The 24796-nt window shown below is 41.7% G+C and overlaps 1 protein-coding gene across 1 annotated transcript in view; it reads left to right on the plus strand.

The window, feature by feature from the left end:
* The window catches only part of FNDC3B (fibronectin type III domain containing 3B), a 183196-nt gene extending 165087 nt beyond the window's left edge, over window positions 1-18109 (plus strand). The window contains exons 24-26 of the mRNA XM_058031468.1: window positions 5267-5433; window positions 8229-8356; window positions 15324-18109. Coding sequence (XP_057887451.1) covers window positions 5267-5433; window positions 8229-8356; window positions 15324-15629 — 601 coding nt within the window. The 3' untranslated portion in view covers window positions 15630-18109. The remainder of the gene's footprint in view (window positions 1-5266; window positions 5434-8228; window positions 8357-15323) is intronic.
* Window positions 18110-24796: the final 6687 nt, after the last annotated feature.

Raw genomic sequence — 24796 nt, forward strand, 5'->3', positions numbered from 1 at the left:
CACATCTGTAACAACCCTATAAGAAAAACAACACCTTGATTGGAGTCATGACTCTCATATTTAATCTCTAAAGTGCAGTGGAGGCTCAGCTTAGTGCAGCAGGATCACATTGGCCAGTTTTCCAAGGGCACATTTTGAGGTTCCAGCTTCGCTTTGCTGATGTTGGTGAAGCAGAGGCTGAGCTTGGCTCCCTTCTCCAGCTCTGCCCAGGTTCCTGGGGCTGTCACAGCAGCAGCCTGGACCCCATGTGCTCAGTGAGCATCATTTGAGGGCCATAAACTCTGTTAAAACTCTGGGAAAGGGGCTCTGATGCTGCACAGGGAAGATAAACACATGCAGGGCTGTAAGAATATTGGTTTGCTGCTCTGAACTTTGCTCTCTTTTGGTTTCAGCTTTAAGTTCACTCTTATTTATTATTGTTGGTTATTGACAGGGTGTTGTCAAATCATCTACTTCTTCTTGTGTAATTTCAAGAGGCCATTGGGTGCTCTCTGTGATTTCTCCCACATCTTCCATTCAAGTGCTGTTCATTCCCATTTGAGCTGTGCTCAGTATTGCCCTCCCTGCCTGTTCCTTGCCCCCCAGATGTGGCTGCACACAGCAATCTTCAGTCAGGCACTTGGCTGCTCTGTCTTCCATTCCTGTTGAATGTGCCCAGATGCTTCTTGCAAAAAAATCAATTTTTCTTGTTGTGGAGGAGCTCCTGTAGGCTGAAATACTTCAACTCTCAGTAATTCCAGACGTCTCACAAGTGACTGTCTGTTGTGAATATGCGTTACAAACTCAAATTCAGCAGCAGATGAAAGATAATCTAGTAGAAACAGGCTAAAAATCGATTTTTGGCAGCAAGTACTCTTTGTCTAGCCTGCAGATGTGGTAGATAACTCAGGGAAGAAAACCAAACTCTTCCCATCTGTTATCACTTCTCTTCCTGCCTTTATCTGTTCTTCACTTAGTTTTGCTTTTCTAAGTATAAGGAAGGAAATGTTTCCTTCACTGGGCCCTGATGTTACTATTATTATTAAAAACACCAAAAATCATATCAGTAGTGAGCATACATTATAATACAATTAAAATATATAATATGTATTATAAATAAAACTTTCCTAAAAGGAATCTTCCAGAAAACAGATCTTCAGGACGAAGGGGCCAATGCATCCCACCTGTTTGGTCCACACCTCATTTTAGGACTGGAAGACAGAGTTGTGAGAGGCTGTGGGAGCACAAATCTCTTTTGGAGAGCTCTTGTTTTATGTTTAATTTCCCTCAGCACCTGCCTGCAAAAGGAGATCCCAAAGAATGGCTTGGAAAAGTGTCCCAAAGCTGAAAAGGTTGGGTCACCCTGGAACTGGTTGTAGGAGCAGTGATGGATGTGGGGATGAGAGATGCTGCAGATAGGAAACTTTTCCCTTTGAGCAGAATGTTTTAAAATACAGCAGAAATGAAAAAAAAAATTGTGTTAATTTTACTTCTGCATCTCTGAATTAGGTGGTTTTTTGGTTTGAAGCTTTGCTTTCCTTGTTGCCACAGTACAGAGAGCTGCTGGTGGAGAGAGAAAATCACATAAATCAGTGAGTGTCTGATAATGTTGTGCAACCAAATTAGAGGAACAGTCTAAGAAAGTAGGTGGGGGCAGTAAATGTGTAGATAATGTGATGCAGCATTAATAATATTAAAAGAGCTGTTGGTTTGTGAAATTCTTGTCATTTAGTTTCTAATTAGGCAGTTGCCTTTGTGTGCTGCTGTGAAGCCTCAGGTCACCAGGTTGGACTGTGTGTTAATGATGCTGTGTTAATGATTTCTCTCCAGCCAAAATCCTGACATCTGACCACGTATTTTGAGAGGCAATATCAGAATCATTCAAGGCTCTTTCAGCCTTTGTGCCTTCCCCCAAGATTGCCATCTTCCTTAGTGCTGTACAGTAGAATTTCTTCCAAATTAAATTTTGCAAGAACCAACAGGTTACCAAAATATCAACAAAACCCAAGAGTTTGAAAGGGAACCTGCTGCTCAAAATGTGCTGGGAATTAATGAGCAGAGGTAGAGCAAGTACACTGATATTCTTCTGCTTGACTGGAAGTGACTGAAGTGGAGGAAACAAAATAGCTGCGAGATGCAAAATACTTCCAAGAAGATCTTCACTGGGAATAAAAGGGTATTGATGAAAAACTAACAGCAGTGGTGTCTCCCTAACAATTGCTGTAGGACACAATGTTCTCTCTCCACTGCTGTGTGCAGGTAAATGAATAATAAAGTGAGAATGTCTGGGAAGGGAGTACACAATCTCTCTGTGAGATGAGGGAGAAGTAACCTCTGGGGACTGCTCCCATCCCTGGAGAAAGTTGCTTTCTTTTTGGTCTCTGCTGTTAATTTAGTGGAGAGGAGAGGCAACACTACAGCCTGGAAAATTAGAATAAATCAGGTTTAATTGTGGAATGTGCAAACTTTAAAAAAGAAAATTCAGCTGTACTGGGAATGCCAGTAACCAGAGAGGCTGAATGTTTTCAAAGGCAGGGTGCCTGTTGAGTATGTAGGCTATTGTTTTTGAATTCAACTGAGATTTGAAAATGTCTTGTTTTGAAGAAGGTGAGAAGGAGATGGAGCGCAGGGAAGGTTTCCATACACAGATTAAGTCAACATTTCAATGCATAAGAGATTAAGTCCTTGCAAACAGGCTCAGAGCTGACTTGTTCTTGAGGCAATATATGGAATGAGGCCTGGATGAAGCACAGTGAGCAATAACAGGTTTGCCAAGGAGGCAAAGGTACATAGAGCTCATGTTCAAATGTGCTTTTATAAGTAGATGTAGATTTTAAAAATGAAATTGCAATCATATGAAAATGTTACCTTAGTTAAGATAATTTTAATGCTTGCTGCCTCACAGTAGCAATGGGCAGTTACACTGATTGACTGAATTCTGAGTTCATTGTGGTCCTCCAGAGGAAAGTCCAGGAGAGTGAAAAAAGACTGCTCCATACCTTTAGCCACCTACATTGATTAGCTACAATATTTTTGTAAATAACAGAAAAAATCCTGGAGGATTATGAAATGCCTGCTTTACACATGAGGAAAATATACTACCATATCAAAAAATCACAAGCATTTTGAAGTTAGGCTTTCATCTTCATTACATGACTTACATCATGATCTGCATCTTCAAACACAATTACAAAGCATTAGTGTCACAATAAAGCCCAACAGCAACTGAATTTGGCTTAGCCATCAGTGTTTCTTCTTGGAAAATTGAAGCCCTCTTTCTTCAGAGATGATCAAATCTCAGAAGTTTTAAATGTGATTCCAATCCAGTCCTGTGGTGCAAACTTCTCTGTGACAGTTCTTGCTTTCCTGGCAGATGTTTTTAGAGACAGAGAAGTAGAAATGAGTGGAGATGGGAACTGGATGGGAGTACTGGTATTAACTGAACTGGGAGTATTAGTCCAGTTCCCAAATGACAGAAAGAGCTCAAATGTTTTTCCAGATCAGTTCCTCAGTGTTAGGAAGTGTTAGTGACCTTAGTCATATCCAAAAGGTTCAAATGTCATTTGAGTCATTGGTATTGGTCATATGAATGACTGTAAATGTGTAAATATACCTTAGGCCCAGCCTGGGGTGAGGGTGTGCTTGTCTATTAGCTGGGAAGATACATTTATCCTCTCTTGCTCACCTTACTCCACAAATGATTGCAAAGAGATCATTAGTCTAAAATAGGCATTGGATCTTTTTTGCTCTCTGCTGCCCTTGGATCAGGGTCAGAGCCAAATCTCTACACTCCTGTGAGTAGTGCAGTGGTTTTTGAGCCAGAAACTGCCTGATTGAGCTGCAAGAAGTGCAGAAGGAGAGTATCTTGTCTCTTGAGTCTTAATGCTGTCCTGAGTATGTGTTCATTGCTCATCACCCAGTGAATCTCAAACGTTATTCCCTGAGCACAGGTTTGTGTCAGTCCTTTGAAATGTGCTGTGGCTGCTTACATAAGCCTCAGAAATATGAGATAGCAGGGAGCTCTTAAACTGGGTAAGCATAAGGTTAGGAAAACAATTCTTTGGAAATTGGCTCTAAATTCTCCTCTGAAAAACGTGTGTGGACAGATCTTTAGTTTCCTATCAAGGTGTGGGTCTCACTAAAACTCAGTAAGTCACATTAGTCCTCAGAGTGCATTTCCAGCAATTTGAATTACCTGAATATTCCCTTTTATTACAAATGGTTCTTGATCTCTGTTTGTACTTATGTGGATTGCAATCATAACTTAATGCAAATTGATTTCTGTCCCTGGGAGCTAATGACAGACCCAGTTTCTTTGAAATGCTCAAATTGGTTGTACTCTGTGTCTCATGCAAAGCCAAAGGATAAAGCTAGCACCTAGATAGGGAGGTCAAAGGAAAATATCTCTCGGCTTCCTGGTGATTTAAAACCTTCTGAAATGGCTAAGATACTTGAATTAAGGTACTAAATAATAAAAAAATGGTATGTGATCCTACGCAGCAAATTTTCTGTTCTCCAAGGCCAGGACTATTTCATGCAGGATGTTCCCTGGTGGAGGCAGAATGGATGGATGCACAGTCTGGGTGCTTCCTCTTTATTTGCTTTCATCCCCACTGTGCTCAGCTCCTGGGGGTCAGGGGCTTAGCTAGAAATTGCTGGCTGGCATAAAACTGTTAGTGAAAAGCATTTATCTGAGCAGAGCAATAGAAAATAGAAGTCAGATTCTTTTAGCAGCTGTATACTTTATTCTTAAATGACATTGATTTTGTTCAGTATTACATTGTTGGACAAGTTTGTGTGTGCTCTTGTTTAGTCTTGTCAATGGAAATATTTTGGAAGATGACAGATGACTGCAAGACACGGCCTTTGTGTCTTAATGTGCAAAATCCATTAGAGAGTCAACAAATTAATTGTGTTTTCACCATGCATGTAAACCAGCAGCACACATGGTGTATTGTAGCAGGACACAGGCTGAATCCATTTGGATTCCATGGTGGTAGGGAGCCCACTGACAGATGTTCTTCCTGATAATTCATGCAATCATTTTGCAAGGTGGTAGTAGTTTCAAAAGGGACAATGAACTTCTGCTTTCCCTGACCTCCTCCTCCTCATCATCATCATCATCAGTGTGTTATTAATGGGACATTTTTATATGTGTGTTTAACAGCCCTGCAGGGCGCATGGTGCCAGTTTTCACAAGGTGGGTACTTCAAGCTGGTAAGTGCAATAAACAGAGATGTCAGTGCCACTCCAGTGTAATTACATGCTCTCATTTTTATTGTTTCAGGTTTATCCCAATTTATAGGGGACCAAGTCACACGTACAAGATACAGAGGCTGACAGAGTCCACCTGTTACTCGTTCAGAATACAGGCAGTCAATGATGCTGGGGAGGGACCTTTCTCAGAAATCTGTACCTTCTGCACAACTAAGTCACTCCCACCTGCAATCAAAGGTATGTAGTATGGTTTTTTAATGTGTAAGTAACTTGTAACTATTTATGTAGTTGGTAAGTATGAGGGGAGGTTGTAAGGGTTACCATAAGTGTGTAATAACACTTGTGAGGAACCAGTTTGTGCTGACTATAGGTTTCTCTTGAGTTGTGAAGTTACTTAATGGTGGGAAGCTAAATTACCACCCAAAAAAATCACACAAGCAACATAAAGGTTATGTCCCTGTTGTAATAAAAAACTGTTCAAATGCTGCTGCTATCAATAATGTTTACCAGGGGATTGCCCTGGATTACCACAGCATTTATACAAGGGATCTAACAGCTGTAGTGTGTGTGTGTACCCACCAACTTAAGCTTTAGTAAAGTTCAATTTTTTTTGTTATGTATCTGATATCCAGTGTAGACCTTCAGGGTTTATTTTTCCTTTAATGTATAAAATTAATTATGATATTTCACATATAGAACATTAGACTTCGAACTCAGCATGTGTTCCACTAGGAGAGCTAAAGGCCTAATTAAATGAAGTTTCATAATGAAATGTCTTACTGTGTGTAAATTTTGTCCTAAGTAATTATGCTCCTGAGGAAGAGGAGGAAGGAAGGAAGGAGGGAAGGAGCAAAAGTAAAGCCCACAGTGAAAGATGTTTCATTATAAAACTTCACGTAATTAGGCCTTTTGTTCTAGGCCTAATTAGTCCTTCTTTGGCGTGTTACAAGGGCAGTGGGTTTGCTCTATGGGCTGTCAGATCAGCTGAGCTGGAATCAAATGCACCTTTTCTCCTGGGTGCTGAAGGCTTCCCTGTCAAGCCCTGTGATTTTTGGAGAGAAACGACAGCTGTCAGTTTGTCAGAGAGGTTTTGTTTTGTTCTCTGTATTTAAAATCCAGCTTTGGTGATTTTGACACCTTTTGTAAACAAATATTTGTAGAGGGGAGAACACTGTTGGGGGTGCCTTTCCCTGCTAAGTCAGTCCCCCCCAGGCAGAAAACACTCTCCAGCAAAAAAGTCCTGTGTGATTGAGGTGAGGATGCTTAGCCAGGGGTGATTTATCCTGATGCACACCTTCACACAGGTGTGAGCTGTGCTGCCCAGCCAAGGGAAGGGAGCTCCTGTGGCATGACCCAGGATGTCACTGTAGTCAACACTTGCATTTTGTTGGCTATAAATCCATTTTATTCAGTTCACCTCACCCAGGTGTTTGTTTTGACCTCCCAGTCTGCCTGTTGAGTTCCTGTTAAGTGTGACTCATCCCCTGGGCTGAGTTTCAAGCTGAGAATCAATGGTGCAAATACCAGGGTCGTGTGTGGGCTGGGACCTCGGGTACCTGACAGAGCACTGGCTGTGACAGAGAAAAGGACATGACAAAGCTGTGCTGGTGAGCACTGCTGAGGGGAGGTGATGCCATGGGGAGGACTGGTCTGATGCCACATGACAGTGTTGATTCCCTTCTGTGCTCAGAGAAATACAAAGGAATTTATGTGATAAACTTAATTTGGCTTTTTATCTAGCAGAAGAAAGTGTGTGTTCTCCTGTAAGGTCTCCTAATTACTCTCTTAGTGATGCCAACCCTAGAATAGCTTTGTTGTTAATGGCAGTGTTTTGTAAGTGTCAGACAAAAATCTTCATGTATTGAAGTGAGAGATGGAAGGAGAAGGAAAAATAATTGAGATTGTTGTCAGCTAAGATAAAGGCGTTTATTATCAGTCTCTCAACACTAGCAGATGTGCAGAGAGAAGTAAATGGATATTGATTACATTTGGGCCTTCATGATTCAAGTGTTCCTCTTGGGAAGTAACAGATCAGTCTAAAATTTGTGTAATGTATGCAGCAGCATTTGTTTCTTTGGTAGACCCTCCTGTTGTCTGTTTTTGTGGGGTTGGGGATCTGGATTGCCTTTAACAAGCTCATGTCCTTGCACGTGCACGTGTTAACCACCTCATACAAGTGCTCAGCACTTGCTTCTCCCAGCTTTATTCTTTTTTTTTTTTTTTTTTTTTTTGGCATTGTGCTTGCTGGCTCTGCCTGATCAAGAGGTTGGTGAACCCTGGATGCTGTTGCAGTTTTCTTCGTGCCTCCCAGTGGCAGATGCTTTGTTGTACATAAAAATGTGCTGCCCCTGTCTGTGCTCTGCTAGACTGAGCTGTGAGCTTGCCCTGGGTCAAGGCACAGCATCCCTTGGCTTTCAGCTGCTGAGAGCGCCCCTGCCAAGGACAGCAGCCTTGGAACAGCTGACAAATTGAATTTCTCTGGAGTTCTAGTGAGAGCACTAGTCTTAAGTCTGGCTAGAAATAGCAGCTCTGATCAAGTGGGTGTCAGGCTCAGATTTATATTCAAGTCCAAGTCTTGAAAAGTATGCCTGTCCTTTTGCTTCCCAGGCTGGACTTCATATACATAATACAGAAGATTCTTTAGCTTCTCTTCTCACATTCCTTCTCCTGTTTTTCCTGAATGAAATATTTGATATTATTTCTCTCTTTCAATGGCATGTAGCAAGGGAGGGATGCACAGGCATCTCCACTGGCACAGGTGTTTGCTCAAAACTTCACAGAATTGCTGCTTTTATGAATACCTGTGCAGTTTGTGCCTTGGCTTCTGCTTTGAAAAGATCAGTGCACAGCACTGCAATTAAGTTTTTAAAGTTTTCTCTAAATCCACTCCTCCTTTGTAGCAGCTCACGGAGCTGACTGGTAAGAGGTGCTCCAGCCTTTTTAAAATGTTCTGGTATATATTACAGTGCTCATAAAATAAGATTTTGGTGCAGTCTTTATATTAAACATTAACACATTTCATTTTATTGTAGCCCCTCGAGTGACACAGCTGGGAGGAAACTCCTGTGAGGTTACCTGGGAAATGGTCCCACCCATGAAGGGAGATCCTGTTGGTTATGTTCTGCAGGTACTGGTTGGAAGAGAATCTGAATACAAGCAGGTAGGGAAATGGTCTGGATTTAATATTGTTAAATTGATGGCATAATGGAAATGGTTTTGAAAATCCACTGTGCTGCTTCTTTGTAGTGTATTGAATTACACCCTATGGTGATGTGTCAGGTGCACTTTGGTAAAGGCTGAGTCAAAATTAAGAGCTGTAATGGGCTGTTTTCTCCCCTAAGGGAGTATATAGAACATCATTATTTTATTGGAGTGATTTGTGTTCTTTCTGTGGTTAATCACTATTTTTAACCATACTAACCTTTAAAAAGTTACAATTCTGTCCACCCATGCTTGCTTCTGAGCTGGCTGCTCTTAACCATTATCTGGAGATGAGATGAAGTCAGAAGATGACTCTTTCTAAGCCAGTTCCAAGACTGTCCATCAAGGTTTTCAGTCAAGTACACCTTAAGTGATTTGTTCATCTATCTCATTCCCCTCTGAGGTTTTGATGCACATGTAACTGCTGTGTATCCTTTCTGTCACTGTGGAAATATAGGCAGTGAAGTACAGCTGATCCTTCTTTCCTTTGTCTGTCTGGATTAGACATCACAAGTGGATACTTCCCCAGAGCCCCTGAAACAGACAGCTCATTCACAGTTGGATCTTTTATTTCATCTATCACACCTCTGGCTGTGTGATTTGCAGTGCACTTCATCTGTGTGCTCTCTTTTTCCTGTGTTTCCTTTCGTTGTCATGCAGATTCCAAATAAATCCAAATTAGGGAAATGAGATATACTATGCTAATTAGACTCTTTTGCTGTGCTAATTAAACTCTTAAAAATATGTGTAAGTTAGTGCTTTCTTTTCAGGTGTGTCTCTGTTCCTCTTCAGGCTGTTCTTGGGTGCTGCTGTGAGCTAATGAATTATCAAAAACAACACAAAGCATGCAGGACAATTCATGAGGACAGTAAAGAGAAGACTAATGATTGTTTTTGTCAGGAAACATTTCTGGTGCTGGTGTAGGTAATGAAACCCTTGTGCACTGTGTTGTGTTGGCCTCACAATGTCAGTGGCAAGTGGAAAAGTGGAACCATTTTGCTGTTCCCTGATGTACAGAGAGGCTTTGGTGTCACCTCCAGGTACAGCTTCAGTGAATGTATCCCCAGTGTTTAAAATGTTCTGGAGTCCTTGGGAAGAGCTGGGCACAGCTTCATGTTCCTGGCACATAAGTGATGGCTTCATCTGCACAGTTCAGAACTTGTGGTGTGAAAAAAACATCTGTGAAGGAAATAAAAAATACTTTCAGAGTCTTCTTATGTTGAAGGTCTTCATTTCTCATGAGGCACAGCCTGAGGAGGGGTTTTTGTGTGAGTTGTCAGCAGTAACTGCTGGAGGAGGTTCCTGGCTAGGATGCTCCAGGTGACACTGGGACTTTTTGGCTGATAACCAGCCATGGGACAGAGGGAGACTTCCACCGTTTCACCTTTGCCCATCAAGGTGTTTTTCCTCCATCAGGACTGTGGGTGGTGTCTCAGCACTGGGTGTCCCTGAGCTGCAGTGGCTGCATTCTCTGAGCTCCTGTAATGTGCACAGAAGATAAAATACAGAAACACGTTTCAGTGATTTTCTGGGTAATACATTTCACCTCTGCTTTGACGTGCCTGTGATCACCTTCATTACAGTTATTAATTAACTGCGAAGTACTGGCACCAATATGTTCATTAATGTTAGTGATATGTTATTACCTTTGAAGTGCAAGTCCTAAATTTATTTTTAAATATGTTTAGTTCCCTGCAAGTGACAAATATATTTTGCATGTGCATCTAAAGGGGTATATTATCTAGAAACATTTTGCAAATTGTTTTGAAGGGTGGCACCAATGAAATATACTCTAGATTTTCAGGCATTCATGGAATGCAGCATCAGCCACTGATATGCTTTTGGGTAAATCTGTCCTTTCTCTCTAGACTGTCACACTGAGCTGTCTCCCTGCCCTGCACCCCAGTGTTTGCAGCCCTCCACAGCCCAAAAGCTGATGATTTTCCACCATTTGATCTAGCAGAGGTGATATGAAAGTACTCAAAACCTCTTTTTTCCAGACTGGGAGTATAGCCATCCCTGCCCTCCTCTGGGAGAATATTTTGTAAATATTTCTCTGCTGAGAATTGCCTGAAGAACTGGATTTGCTGGAGCTAAACAGAGAACATTTTAGCTCCCTGGAGAATGTATTTTAAAAAATGCTACATACTCCTTTCCTTGTTTCTCACACAGTGTGTTCCTTTTTGTGTCTTTGTGTGCTTTATCTTTACAGATAATTTTTAAAAAGCAATGCCATGGGACAGTTCTTTTTAGGAAATTAAATCTTCCTTGTTTATGAATCAGGATGTAAGCCACAGGAGATTCCAGGAATCAGTGGCCTGGATTTGTTTTTCTATTTCTTGCACTTCTGTCCAGCACAGCTCACTCAGGCAGAATTTATATCCAAAGTGTATTAAATTGTCTCTGTGTTTGCATAGCTTTAATGTGGATTTAGGGGAGTGGGCTGGAGCAGGAGCTGCAGTTTGGGATAACAGCTGGAATGCCCAGCATCCTAAGGTTTGGTTCCCAGTTGAGCTGCTCTGAGGATGGAATCACCCAGGAACCAAATCCTCTTAAGAGCTGACGATGGGAAGGGAGAACTGAACTTTTTAAAGCTTCTTTATCCTTAAATTGTTTGTTGCTGAAGCAAAATGTTCTACCTTTGAAATTTCCAAGAATTTGCAGGCAGCAGTGTTTCATCAGCTTCTGCCACGTCTCCTCTGAGAAAAAAAAAGCTGTCTCCAAATGCTTTCCAAAAGAAAAAACAGTGTTGGTAGGATACACTGGGTGTGTGAAAATCCCCTAGCAATTCTCAGGTCTGCACTGAGAGGTGGGTGCCTGGGGCCTCATCAAGCTCTCACTTTAATTATTGGTTTTTTGTTTTGATTCGATTGTGTAGACAAACACAGAGACATTCTGAAACACTTTAGTGAACTGATAATTTCTGTAAAGCTTAGTCAGCCAAAGATTTGGTTTCCTTCTCTATTTCCAATAAGTCAAAGGCACTTATGCTGGTTGTGTGTCAGAATATGACAGAATTACACAGGACCTGTTGGCATTTAGCTTTATAACCCAAACCATTCTCTGATTCTGTCTTTTTATCAGTATACAAAATAGCCTTTTATTAACTATTAAAGACGTTGGCCATTGCATCAGGGTGCAGCAGCCAGGTGAGGTTACCTTGCACTTTCCAGTGTCTTTCTTATAGGGCAATTATGGCTGTCAGTGTTATTGTTTGGAAAACAGGGAGATAGGGTTGGAATTATTTAATGAGATCAGTGAAATTGAGAAATCCTTGCCTGCAGGAATTCTCTGTCTCTCTAGCTCCATCAGTAGGATCAAATACCATAAGAGTCTTCAGCAGCAGTTTATTACTTGTGATGATATTTCCATTGAGAGAGCCAAGCAAAAAGCTCATCACATTTTTATTGTATTCTGAAGTGTCCAAACCAAAAAGCTGTTCTAGGAACTGAAAGGGATAAATTGGATGGGCACTTCACTTTGGCTTGTTGGCCACCAGAGCATAATGTGCTACATATAAAATAATATTGCTGCTTCATAGAGTTATATTTGATTTCACATTTGTTTGGCGGATTTAAAGACTTTATTCATAGTTGTCAAGGGTTTTTTCTGTTGTGTATGTGAGATCCACTCACATATATCAGTGTTCACAACCAAATGTGTTTGTGCTGGGGGTATCCTGCCACAGCTCTGAGGTGCTGCTGCAGAGGGTACAGAGGCTGCTCTCAGGAGTGGGTGACAATTTAACAATTGTTTACCTGTTACTGATAGGTAGGTCCACTCAGGTAAATACCAGACCACTGAAAGCAGAACAATTTCCATAGCCATCCTAGTGCTACTACAGGAGATGTTTTGTCTTTATCATTGGTGAATATTAATGCATGTACTCTTATCTACTTTCAACAATTTTTCAAACTTCCTTTACAGATACACTCTTCTCTCACTTGGCTGTCTGGCTTTTTATGAGAAGTGCTGTTGAATAGCTGGCTTGAGTGAACTTGGCCATCTGTACTTGTTAGACTGTAATGAAGATAGAGGTCTTTATTTAGCCAAGCCTGGCCTCCAGTTACACTGGTATTCACCACCCTGACAGAACAAAACAAGTAAAAATCCCAGGGTTTTTTTAAACTGGACAGGATTTTTTTCAGTGCAAAGACAGGTTGTATATATGGAATTGCTAGTATCTCTTAATTTTAATTTATGAAGTTTAGATTGTAAATTTTTTAAATTAAATGTCATTATTTGGATTTTTAATTTTGGTTCAGAAGTGGTCATATTGGTTGCAAAAGTTGGTTTGTGGCAAAGGCAGGTAGAGCTTTTCTGGCTATATGTTTTAAATGAAATTATTAATCACAGCAGCACCAGAAAGCAAATCTTGCTGACAGTTATTTTGTGAGGGCTTGGAGTTGCCCTGACTCAGAATCTAAAGAAATGGGAGCTAGGTGGAAGAATCCTTGTGGGACAGTCTTGTGGGACGACAGATTTGCCCACACGAGGTGGGTATTAGAAATGGAATTGCCATTGGAGAGCAGGGTGGCAGAGGTGTTCTTGGGATGGGGACTGCTTTGCAAACAGATGTTTCAACCCTCACATCACTTCTGTGGCCTGCCACAGCACTTTCAGTTTTGTTTTCCCTGAAATTACTGTAACCCAGTGACTCACTCCTCATTGGCATTGGGAAGACAAACACTGGAGGAAGGGCAGCTGTGCATGGCTGTGGTGGCCATTCACAGGGTTTGTGGGATGAATTTGCTGTAGTCCTGTCACTTGACCTGGAGGGAACTTCCTGCAAATGCTGAGCAATACTTGAGCAAGGCAACGTTTATTTAAATGTTATTTCTTGATCTGTGCCTCAGGTTCAAGAAACATGAGCCAGTTAGAGGACTTAGTCTGGAAACCCAGACTTGCCATCATTCAAACTGCATTTGGAAAAGCTGTGAAAGCTGAAAAGAGAAGGAGAAGACAAAGAAAAGAAGCACCTTAATCTTTTTGTCACAGACCTCAAAAAAATCAGCAACTGACTGTTTAACCAGGGGATGAGTCTCAGGGGCCAGCAGGGCAGGAAAGCTGGGAAGCTTGGGAGCTCTTTAAGTGGTCTTTAGCTGAGCAGGTTTCTTCTCTTTCTTCCATATTTCTAACTCCACAGTAACACACAGGAAATCCTCTAAGGGCTTGGGACTAGTTTCCCACTTGCTCCCCTTGTCTAAGATGAATTCTTGCCTCTGGGAGAGCAGAGATGCTCTCAGCCTTCTCTTCCCACAGCCAAGAGAAGGGAAATGCTAAATGAGCAGAGGAAGAAGTATTTGAAGTTCAGGATGTTTTCCCAGCAGACACAGGCACTCTGAGACACTCATTTCATAAAATACCAGTCTCAACAACCCTCCATTATATAAATTATTTGTTTTCAGAGTTTGTGAATATTTCCAGTGGGTTTTTTTCCATTTAAGTCACAAAATTGTCTCAGATACTCAGTTTTTTCTCTCCTTTCTGATACTGTGACTTGTGCTCTGAGTCATGTGGTATCTACATTTGATTAATATAAATAGGTGATGGGTTTGGATTAGTAAACAACCAAATAGAATGCAATCAAAAGAAATTTTTCACACCTTAATAATATTTTATTATTTCCACAGTCCTGAAAGTGCAATTTCTGGTAAGACTGCTGTTCCTTGAGAGAAATGTGAGGGGAAAATACATAAAAATTACATTTGTAAGCAATTTTACAACTACACATTGAATGATTTCCAATAACCTCGTTTGCAGATTTTCTTCCTTTTGAGGCCAGACAGGGTGATTATGTCCCAGACATGTTTTAGGCATCCAGTCACACTTTCAGAGTGCAGAAGTACGTTTGTAGCTTTTATCACGCCCACAGAAGATGAGTGTGTGCTATCATTGCTGCTGAGTGATGTGTTTGTTGTCTGTCCTGTGTTGAGACTTGTTGAGAAGTCCTCCACCTGCCTCTATTTTTCTGAAGTCTGTGTTGACCCAGTGAGTTCCTTCCTTTGAGAATTGTTTCCTTTAGAGACTTGATGCCTGGAGAGGCTACCTAGAACGGAGGCCGGGCAGAGTTAGAGAATTAAAGAGGTATTTATTAAAGGCCTTCAGCAGATGGACCTTGGGCAGTGCAAAAGCCTCATGGAGGCCTCACCCAAGATGGACAATGGTCATGAGTTTCTCAGACAGATCTAAGTTTGATCTCTTTGCATATCAGAGGCTAATTGTCCTTCAGGTAATGAAGTCACATTTCCCCAGTTTACTCCCCCAGAATTCATTTTTGTTTATATTCTATTGTATATATTTGGGGGGTTATTTATATTGTTAAATCTACATTTATATTTTCCTATTATATTATTTCATATTCTATTATTATTAGATTATATTATATTAGTTTATATTTGTTTATATTACATTTGTTTATGTTATATTATTATATTGATATGCTATTATATTAATATTATATTAGTTTATATTAGTTTATATTATATATTATATGTTTTTATATTTGGTGTTTGTTTATATTATTAAATTTATATTATATTATTATATTATCTATAGTAGTTTATATTATATTAGTTTATATTGTATTTATGTTATATTTGTTTATATTATATATTATATTCATTTTTCGGGGCCTGAGGCTGCAATGACAACCTTGGTTCTGAGGCCTGGAAGGATTGTTTTGTTTTCTCAAACTGTGGGGAGAGCTTACTAATACTCTATATGAAGTTCAGAGTTATTCACTAATGCAGGAATCAATTCACTAGTACAGGATCTGGAAAATGTAAAAGCTGAAGTTGTAAGGCCTCAGACTGAGGCCTCACACTGAGGCCTTCATGGCAAGCTCCTCGCACGCCTGCGCGTCGCCGCGCCGTTTGCTGTGGGCTGGCGTTGTGTCTGACGGCGCTGCCTGCTTTGTTTTTCAGGTGTACAAGGGAGAAGAAACCACATTCCACATCTCAGGCCTTCAGGTGAACACAGACTATCGTTTCCGCGTGTGCGCCTGCCGCCGCTGCCTGGAGCCGTGGCAGGAGCTGAGCGGCCCCTTCAGCCCGTCGGCGGCGTTCGCGCTGCAGCGCGGGGCCCTGGAGCTGCCGGGCGGGCCGGGCGCCGAGGCCAAGGCCAAGGCCGCCGTGCCCACGGACGAGCAGTTCGCCGCCCTCATCGTGCTCGGCTTCGCCAGCCTCTCCGTCATCTTCGCCTGTATATTACAGTACTTCTTTATGAAGTAGGCAATCCAACCGGAGTTTAAAGTACAGGTTTAACTAATGCTACGCATTATAATCCACACATTTATTCAGATATTCCTCCTTTTTTTTTTTCTCCCTCCTTTTTTGTTTTTGTTTCGAAATCCTTCGTTCTACCATGCGTTTTATATACCGCTCTTGTTTTATACAGTTAAAGATAAATCAGTGTTTTGATGCACCTTTTTGAAATTCAGAACTAGGAAGTGGTCAAACTGGAGAAACAAGCAAACCAGATACCAAAAGCAAGATTTCTTTTTGTTTTTCCTTCGCGATTTCAAAATTGTCAACAATTTGCCTTTTCGACGTTGGTTTGGCTTTTTTCACTGAAGTTCATGCAGTCTCTTATTTTATCTTACTATTTAGGAAATTTTAATAATGAGTCACTTTTTTTGTCTCTTCTTTTTCCTTCTAAACCTTAGTCACAAGTATGTATAGTGGTAAGACTAGAATACAGTGTTAGTCAAGTACCAGTTTTTCCTTGAACAGTATTAGCAATGTTGCCTACAAATTATTCACTACATTTGCCCCAGTTTTTCAAGGTAAAACCTAAGTTTTTATTTTAACTGTTTAGTGCATTTAAATTGGAACAACATCCTGCAGTTGAAAAAGGTTTTTAGTTGCCTGTTTTTTTTACAGTTACAAACACTATAAACTGCCTGTATAAGAAATCAAATAACCAAACTACGTATAAATTATGAAGCATTATAGATCTTTTTTTTTACCATTCTGATTCCTAGCAGTAATTTTAAGTAAGAGGGCATTGTGCAATAGTTAGTTATTCCCATGTTCAGCTATTTAAAAGCTGCTTTAACTTGTCTGTTTGTCACTGTATATAACTATTCCTAATCTAATACTAGATATTATTCTATTACGTTCAGCCTGATTTATATGATTCAAGCTGGTGACAGCTTATTGCCTCTACTGAATTAGGTGAGATTTACACTCAATGGAAGCAAACTTTACTGTCAGTTGATCTTTTTTTTTATTATTAATATTATTGTTATTTTTTGGAGGGGTGTCTATTTTATGGAACTTTTTGGAGGTATCAGAAATCACATCTGTTTGTTTTAAATGCCTTGGAAGGGTGTCTATGCTGTTCTTACCACGGGGCTGACTGAAATAACTTGGTACCTGGCAAAAGTGAGATGAGAGTCCTGCAGAGGAATGGTCCCTGCTCTGGTGGCAGTGTCCCCCTCCTGCCTGCCCCTTCCCAGACACATTTTAATCCATCGAGACACTAGGTTTTTTAACTCTTGAGTCATGGGGTTATTTATATTAAGACAACATTGTGCAAGTACCTCAGGGACATAAATGAGCTGGAGGTGCAAATAGATTCCAAAAGGGTGCAACAGACACAGTGTATTTCCCTGCCTCTTGTTTTTGTATATTTTTGCTACTTGATTTTGCTTTTGTCCTATCTTTTTTTGTGCTCTGTCTCCATCGTCTAAGATTCAGTGTCCTGTACTAGCATAATATTCCCTTAACCAAAGTAATGGGGAAAAAAACAACATTATTTTTGTTTTTAGGTTTATTTATACTATATACTGCATACAGTACTTTAAATACCAATTACAGTGCAATCTTTTTATTTATTGTAAAAAAATAAAAAATAAAAAGTGTACTTATGTACTAATCTAATCCCCCTCTCCACCCTCCCCATAGCATGTTACATTTTGTCTGTTTTATACTGTTGTACTTTAGGTCAACTTTTTACCTGGCAGCATTCCTAGTATTATTAATCTTCTTGCATTTTCTTGTGTTTTTGAAGATGGGAGCATCTAGTACATTAAATGCCAAAAAAACCCCATTATCAGTGATTCAAACGTTTACATGTATCCAAAAACAAAATCATCTCTGGAAAGAAAGTGCTAAGATCAATGAATTATTCTGTGTGCCTCTCTAGATGTAGCAAATATTAGAAATGTTCTGTATTTTGTTATTGACTATAATTAGTTTGATTTAGCCTTGCAAACTAATGGCATTGAGCTAAATATATATATTTTTTTGTTTTTTGCCAAAGTCATGGCTTGTCAAATTTATTTACATCTTATTTAAATTTATTTGTGATATGAAACTCTGTGACCTTGCATCTGTATTTTGTGAGCAAAAAGTATACAGCTGTTTTCATTGGAGGGGAGAAGAGTGTATTTTTTAAAAAGATGAAAAGACCGCTAGTTTGGAAAAACCCAGAAATTTGAATAGATTGCCTCTTTTTATTTTTGGTATATTGTTTGAGCAGTGCTGCTATGAAATCCAAGCTTGACACCTTTTTTTTAAGAAAAAGACAAAAACTGCTTTAATAAAGAAAAGGAACAAAACCCCAACGTGCTCTAGATTAGCCATTTGGAGAGTTTGAAATGCGAGTGCTACTAGAAGCAGTGAGCAGAGCGGAGGGGAGAGCAGTCAGTCACACTTTTCAGTGCATCTCTGTCACTGCTGATCTGTTGGGTCCCCTGTGATCTCTCCAAGCCTGAGCTTTTGGGAGATGCTGCTGGAGCAGCTGGGACAGGCCCGGTGAATTTGGCATTTTCAGCCTCTATCTCCTGCCTTAGTGATCTGATGTCACCTGTGTGTCAGTGACAGAGGTCACTGGTGTCTCACCCTCCTGCTCTGAGGGATGTTGTCCCTGACCCAGCACTGCTGATGATGCCTTGGCCCTTCCCAAACCCCCTCGTGCCCCTGGTGCAGCAGTGGCAGGGGTTGGATCCAGCCCCAGGGCACTCTGCTCTCACAGAAATCACCACCACCAACAAAGGTAGAATGGAACACTAAGTATTTAATACCCTTAAGGAAGGAGAGAGATCTTTTTATATCGTTCTGCCTTTTTCTTTATGAACTTGAAGTGTTTTCTAATCCTGTTTGTTGGCTCCAGTAGCTCAGTATTCAGTGTCACGATTGAGAAGTGCCCTAATTGAATGTGTATGAACCTTATCCTTGCACAGTTCTTTAAATTGAAAAAGAAAAATAAAATGTTTTTACCTCACTATGGGAACATACATTCCAAGCTTTTCAACTTTAAAAAGAAAAATAATCAGAAGTTTTTCTTGTATTGTAAATTTTAGACTATTTCATATGCATTATATTAAAACTGCCATATCAATTTTAATGTATAGATTTTGCAAATACTACACTATGTATGTAAGACTTAACTGTATCTGTAGTGTATATGTAATATATTTATGCCCAATAAATGTTTTAATTCTTTCTGTTTTAATTGTTTATTTTAATTGAACACAGCCCTTTGGGTCGATGTGGCCCCTTCTGGCAGGTCAGTGCTGTTGTGCATCCTGGATCAAGGGTGGGAGCCCTGAATTTACCTCAGCATGTTTCTGATCTGTAATTGGAGTGATTTTTGTGGTTTTTGAAGGGTAAGTTGGTAGTAATAATCTGAAAGTCAGGTGTTCTAATGACTTCTTTTAAATAGCTTGCATGGAAAAGTAAGGATTTATATTTATAGAATCATACCTAGGTTTGTACTTGCTGAGTAATTAAACTCTTGAAATACTAGAACTTTTAACTTACTAATTACATGCAATGAATTCAATTCCTCGTCACGATGAGATAATCTAGTATGCATACATGTTTCTTGTCAAACACATTAATGTTAATTTGTTAATTTTTTTTCAAGTCACTGCATAAATACAATTGATTTGTTTGCTTTTTTAATTACTGCAGTTTACAACAAGAGTGGGGTTTTCCTAGGGGAATACTTTCTTCACTTGATTGCTCAGCTTTTTTATTTAAGCAGTGCTTGCCAAGACAGTCTCTTTAACAAAATCTTTTAAATATGTCTACAAAATAGTAATCAGCACTTTGACATCTGAGGAGATCTTTTATTTTCAGTGCTCCCTGGTTGATTGCCAGGGGTGTCTGCAGAGATGCTGGAGGGCAGTGGGAGCCCATGGGAGAGAAGCAGGATTTAAACATTTGCTGTTGGAGTTCTGGATGTTACCTTGTGCTGTTATCACCCACAGGTGTTTGCAGAGGTGCTGGGTGCCTTTCCCACACCCGGGCTGTGCAGAGCTGGGTAAGTAGCACTGAATTTACCACGGATTTTGTTTGGTGAGGAAGCACAGAGCGGGTTATACGCGGGCTTGGCTGATGCTGTATTTACCAGCAGCTCTTTGCTGCTGGCAGGAGAAGTATCAACTTTGAGAAGTTCTGTGAGAGAGCAGAGGCTGGTATTTGTGTGTTTTGGGTGTTTCAGTGGTGGCCCACAGCAGCGGGCTGGGGCACAGTGTGAGCAGTGCCAGGTGTGCCCGGCACCTCGCGGTCCCCGGGCTGGCGCTGCCGTTTCTATGGCAGCGGCGATTCTCTCCTCGCAGTAATCACAGAGCTGCTCAAAAACCAACGCCTGGAATTTGTTTTGCTCCTCACTTCAGGCTCTCCTGCCGGCTCAGAGCACGTTTGGTGTGGGGCAGGGGAGCTGGGCCCCGTTGGAAGGGGGGGTTCCTCTGAGGAACCAGGGGGTCGCAGCCACGTGTGGCACGAGCTGAGCCACGCGCTCCCCAGAGGAGTTGGGACAAACAGGACCTGGAGTGACACCAGCCCCTGCTGTGCACCTCCTGTGGAGCTTCTCCACAGACTCACTGTGTCTTTGAATTTTGGGAGATGCTCAAATCCAGTGTGATATTAAAAAAAAGCTGAAGGGGGTGGGTCATAGTGCCAGTGCTGTGCCGGAGGATCAAGGCTCTCCTGCCTGTCCCTCCCATCCTGAAGCACAGATGAGGAATTTAAAATCCCCCTGAAAGTTAAATACTTGGGCTGGAAGCAGATGATCATTAAAGCCCCTTCCAACCCAAACCATTCTGTGATTCCATGCTATGAATTTATGGCCTGTGGACATGGAGTGGTTCTTCTCCACATTAATGACATTTACATCAACAGGATGGTTCTGTTAGACCTGTCTGGCAGCCAAAGGTGTCAGAGACAAGAAGAAATTTGTGTGGTAGTATGAAGTATAAATTATATTTCCTCTGCAAATCCTTTTCTAGAATTATTGCAGAGTTCATGATGTATTGTCATTTATTGATGTGATGTAGAATTACATTCTCTGTCCTTAACCTGGCCTGGAGTAAAGATGCAAATGTTATCTTTATTTTTCTCAGAAGTAAGTAGAGATGAATATGGACATTTTGTTTCACTGTTTTTATGGCTGAGCAGAAAAGCCAGCTGAGATCCCCTGAAAGGGCTATTTTATTGGTAGTACTTTCTGAACAATTACATCTATTTTTGCTCTTGACAATTGCTTTTACAATGCCCAGTTTCTTGGCTCAGTGAAATAAAAAGAAGCTTCACACAGTGGACTAGCCTGGGATCTGCTGTTATCTAAGTGAATGTGCTGTTATTGGTTTGAGTAGTTACATTTTCTGCACTAATTGGTGGCATAGATGGTCTTGCATGCAATCAAAGCTATTTTTAGGTCTCCTGACATGGTTAATAAATAACTGCTTGGGTCAGTGTGCTCAGTGGATGTCATTTCTTAGTAATTTTATTAGCTCATCTCTCTCACTTGCTGTCATATGAAAGCTATTACTCTCTACAAATAAAATGGAGCAAACAGTAGGGATGCAGAAGTCTTGTGAGGATTAACTTGTGAATAGAGTCGAGAAATTTACCCTAATCCAATGCAAATATTTTCTTCTTTAATTTCTAGTGCAAATGCCCTTCTTTTCCTTAAATTGTGAGCTGGTGGTGCTGTCCTGGGCTCGGGGGTGTGCAGCACTGGTGATGTTGGTGTTCCCTGGCTGCACTGGGCAGGATGCACTGGCTGCAGCTCATCAGGGTCTGCTGAGAAAATCAGGTCTTGGCACTCAGCAGGGCCAGATATCCCTGGGATGCTGCTGTGTGCAGTTTGTATGGCTGGATGGAGCTCTGGATTAGGGTTCTCTGTGCCTTGTTCTTGTGCTCTCTATGGCTCTGTCCTGGTCTTGCTTGAAGTGTCAGGTGATTGACTTCAGTGTTCTGAAACCAGAAGCATCCCAGCTGCACAAACCCCTGGTGATGCTCTGGATGAGCCTTGTCTGGGCAGGGATGGTTCCTGGTTCCCCTGGCTCACCTCAGGCAGGCTCACGGGAGGGGATGTTGGACACAGCTCTGGCACAGCCTGTGGCACTGGCACAGCTCTGGCACAGCCTGTGGCACTGGCACTGCTCTGCCTGCCTGGCTGAGTGCAGGTTCCACTGCAGTGTGGGAAATCAGGCAGAGCCCACAGCAAGGGCTGAGAGGAAGCAGGTAAATACAAACCTCTGATGGGGTTAGACAGCACAGCTGGTCTGAGGTGATTCCCTGTGTGCCCCTGGCACAGGCTGCCCACAGAAGCTGAGGCTGCCCCATCCCTGGAAGTGCTCGTGGCCAGGTTGGGTTGGTTCTGAGCAGCCTGGGATAGTGGAAGGTGTCCCTGCCCGTGTCAGGGTGTTGGGACTGGATGGCCTTTAAGGTCTCTTCCAACCCAAACCATCCCATGATCCCACACCCCAGCATGGGACCAGGGATCCTCAGGCATCTGAGGGACGAGCCCCGCACCAGCACTGCTCTCCTGGAGCCAGGGCACACAGAAACCCTTGTGCTGCCACCCACTCCCCTCCCTCCTCACAAACTAACAATAGTTCAGTGGGTTCAAAACTCCCCATTCAATCAAAACTAACTCAGGTGATTGCACCTTTCACAGCCCCACCAGTGTGGCACAGCAGATTTTAGAAAAATCAATCTCATTGTCACTGCTTGATAAAAACACCAAAGTGCTGTTGACTGGGCAGGATGTGACCATGAATCTTGGCTTTATTTTGTGAGAATTTGTGGCATGCATTGTTGCTGTCTTCTGCCAGACTGCTGTGTTAAAGCTGTTGAAATCCTGCTCCTCAGAGCCCATGGTGCTGTCTCACTGCAGAGCAGGCTCGTGGTGTCAGGTTCCCTGCCTGCCCACATTAATTGCCATGATCTGCAGCCCCAGGTCATTAGTGAAAGGAGGCTGTGCAGGGAGAGCAATGTGGATAGGGGTTTGGAAATAGCCATGCTTTTTCTTTCTCACAGACAGGGCTGCAATCATGTGAAAATCAATCAGAACATGAGAAAAAAGCAAAGGACCTTTTGATCCAGTAGCATCAAAATTGGGGGCAAGTGCTGGGAGAGCATCTCCTGAGCCCTCAGAGCAGCCTTTGAAGGGGAGAGTGGGGTACTTTACTCCTGAGAGCAATTCTGCCTTATGGACTCACACACATCACAAAACCATTATTTTGCTGCCCGTGGCAGAATCAGAGCAGGTGTGGGAAGCCGTAAAATGCCTTTATTTGGAGAAACACAAAGTGGTTTATCTGCAGGTACAACGGGAGGAGCAACCTGTGGCTCTCAGGATGTATTTGTACACAGAAATGAGAGCTGGGATTGGCAGCTGGGCATTGAAAACAGAAAACTGATGCTGGGAGCTGCCAGACGCAGCCCAAACCCAGGAATGACATCCAGAGGGTGCAAGCGGATCCACATCCCATCACTCTGGGGTGGTAGGGTTTGAGCAAGGGTTTAAAATGCCAAGGGCTTTGATTTAATTTCTGTAAAATAGGGCTGGTGCTTTTTATTAGGAGTTGTGGGGGTAAAATGTAGTTATGGTGCTTTCAGCTGGGGGTGAGGGGGGTTATTGGTTTGATTTTTTAAGATTTTTTTAAGATTTTTTTATGCTTATATTCTTGTAACGAGCTTTCTCACACACTTTCTGTAAATAACTCATTGTTCTGCATTCTTTTATAGAAGAAGAAAAATTTGATAGACTGTTGGTTTGTTCAGTGTCATTGGAGAGGTGGCACTGTCACCCTCCAATCCACTGCCACTTTTAAAAATCTATAGATGTTAGAGTCAGATAATTAATTTCCCTTTTTCCTTCACCCTGAGAGCAGCAGTGTGTGCACTTGTGTTGTTTCATGTCCTGTAGTGAGGGTGGTTCAGGATGTTACAGCAGGGCCATCCCTGGGAGATGAGTTAGATTGTTTTTTGTTCCAAATTTGAATTTACTTCTCAAGATGTAATTTACCTCTTCAAGACCATGGGATTTATGCAAAAGATCCAAGCTCTATGGAAGCCCATCCAGAAACACCCACTGGGCCCAGAGTAGCAGCACCCTAAAACCAGCAGATCCATGACAGAGAGGGGTTTCCCTTGGGTGTTTAGATATCTAAAAACTGCTGATTTTAATGGGCTTATGCAAATGTAATTTGATACAAGCTTACATAACTGCTGACTACCTATCAATTCAAATTTTGACAGAAAGTGCTGGTTTTCCAGTGTATTTTATTTTTGGCAAGAAATACAATGGGACATGATTTTCTGCTTGTGCGTGCCTCCATCAAAGGTACTTTTGTAAAATGAATGGTAAAGTCCTTTTGACCTATTTCATCACCAATTTAACTCATTGCCAAGAAAGAAAATGCAGCCAAATTGTTCTTGTTTATTTGTGGAGCTGTGATACAAAATGTAGAGGTGGAAAAGCTTTTAAAACTGGGACTGTTTAATGAATGAACTTTCAGTTATTTTCCCTGTGGGCTGCTTGCATTCAAGTCAGTAAGAATACAGCAAAATTTTGACTCTTACAGTCTCTATGCTTTTTTTTCCAGTCGGAACTGGCAAGGTTTGTTCCCTCAGAGAAGAGTTTCCAGAAATGGAAAGGTCCAAGACTGAAAAAACTCCTCCCTGCAGAGCTGCCCTGTCTCCCACACCAATGAACTGCAAGGCACTCTTGTCTGCCCCCCGTGAAAAATGGATCTCAAAAACCATATCCAGGCCCAAAACTGGATGGGAGGCACAGCTTTGCCCTTTGCTGTGGGGAAGGCCTTGGGGAGAAGCTGCCAGGAACACGAGGTGCTGCAGAATGCCCTGGGAAGCAAAGGAGAAAGGCTTTGTGTGTGCTGGGAATGTTTGCCAGGACAGCCCAGCATCTCTGTGCCAGCACAGGTTGTTTGGTCACTGCCCTGTGCACCTGCAGCATGCCCTCTGCCCCTGTTCATCCTGCAGAGACGAGGCAGGAGGAGCCTTGCCCCTTGTTGGTACCTGGCACAGATTGATGATGCCAACCTTGGACTGACCTCACTGCTCTTAGGTAAAAAACACCCTGCAAATCTTGCTCACATTTTGTTTTCCCCCTTGAAGTTATTTCTTACACCTTG

The sequence above is a fragment of the Melospiza georgiana genome, chromosome 10 (genome assembly GCF_028018845.1).
Source record: "Melospiza georgiana isolate bMelGeo1 chromosome 10, bMelGeo1.pri, whole genome shotgun sequence".
Taxonomy (NCBI): Eukaryota; Metazoa; Chordata; class Aves; order Passeriformes; family Passerellidae; genus Melospiza; species Melospiza georgiana.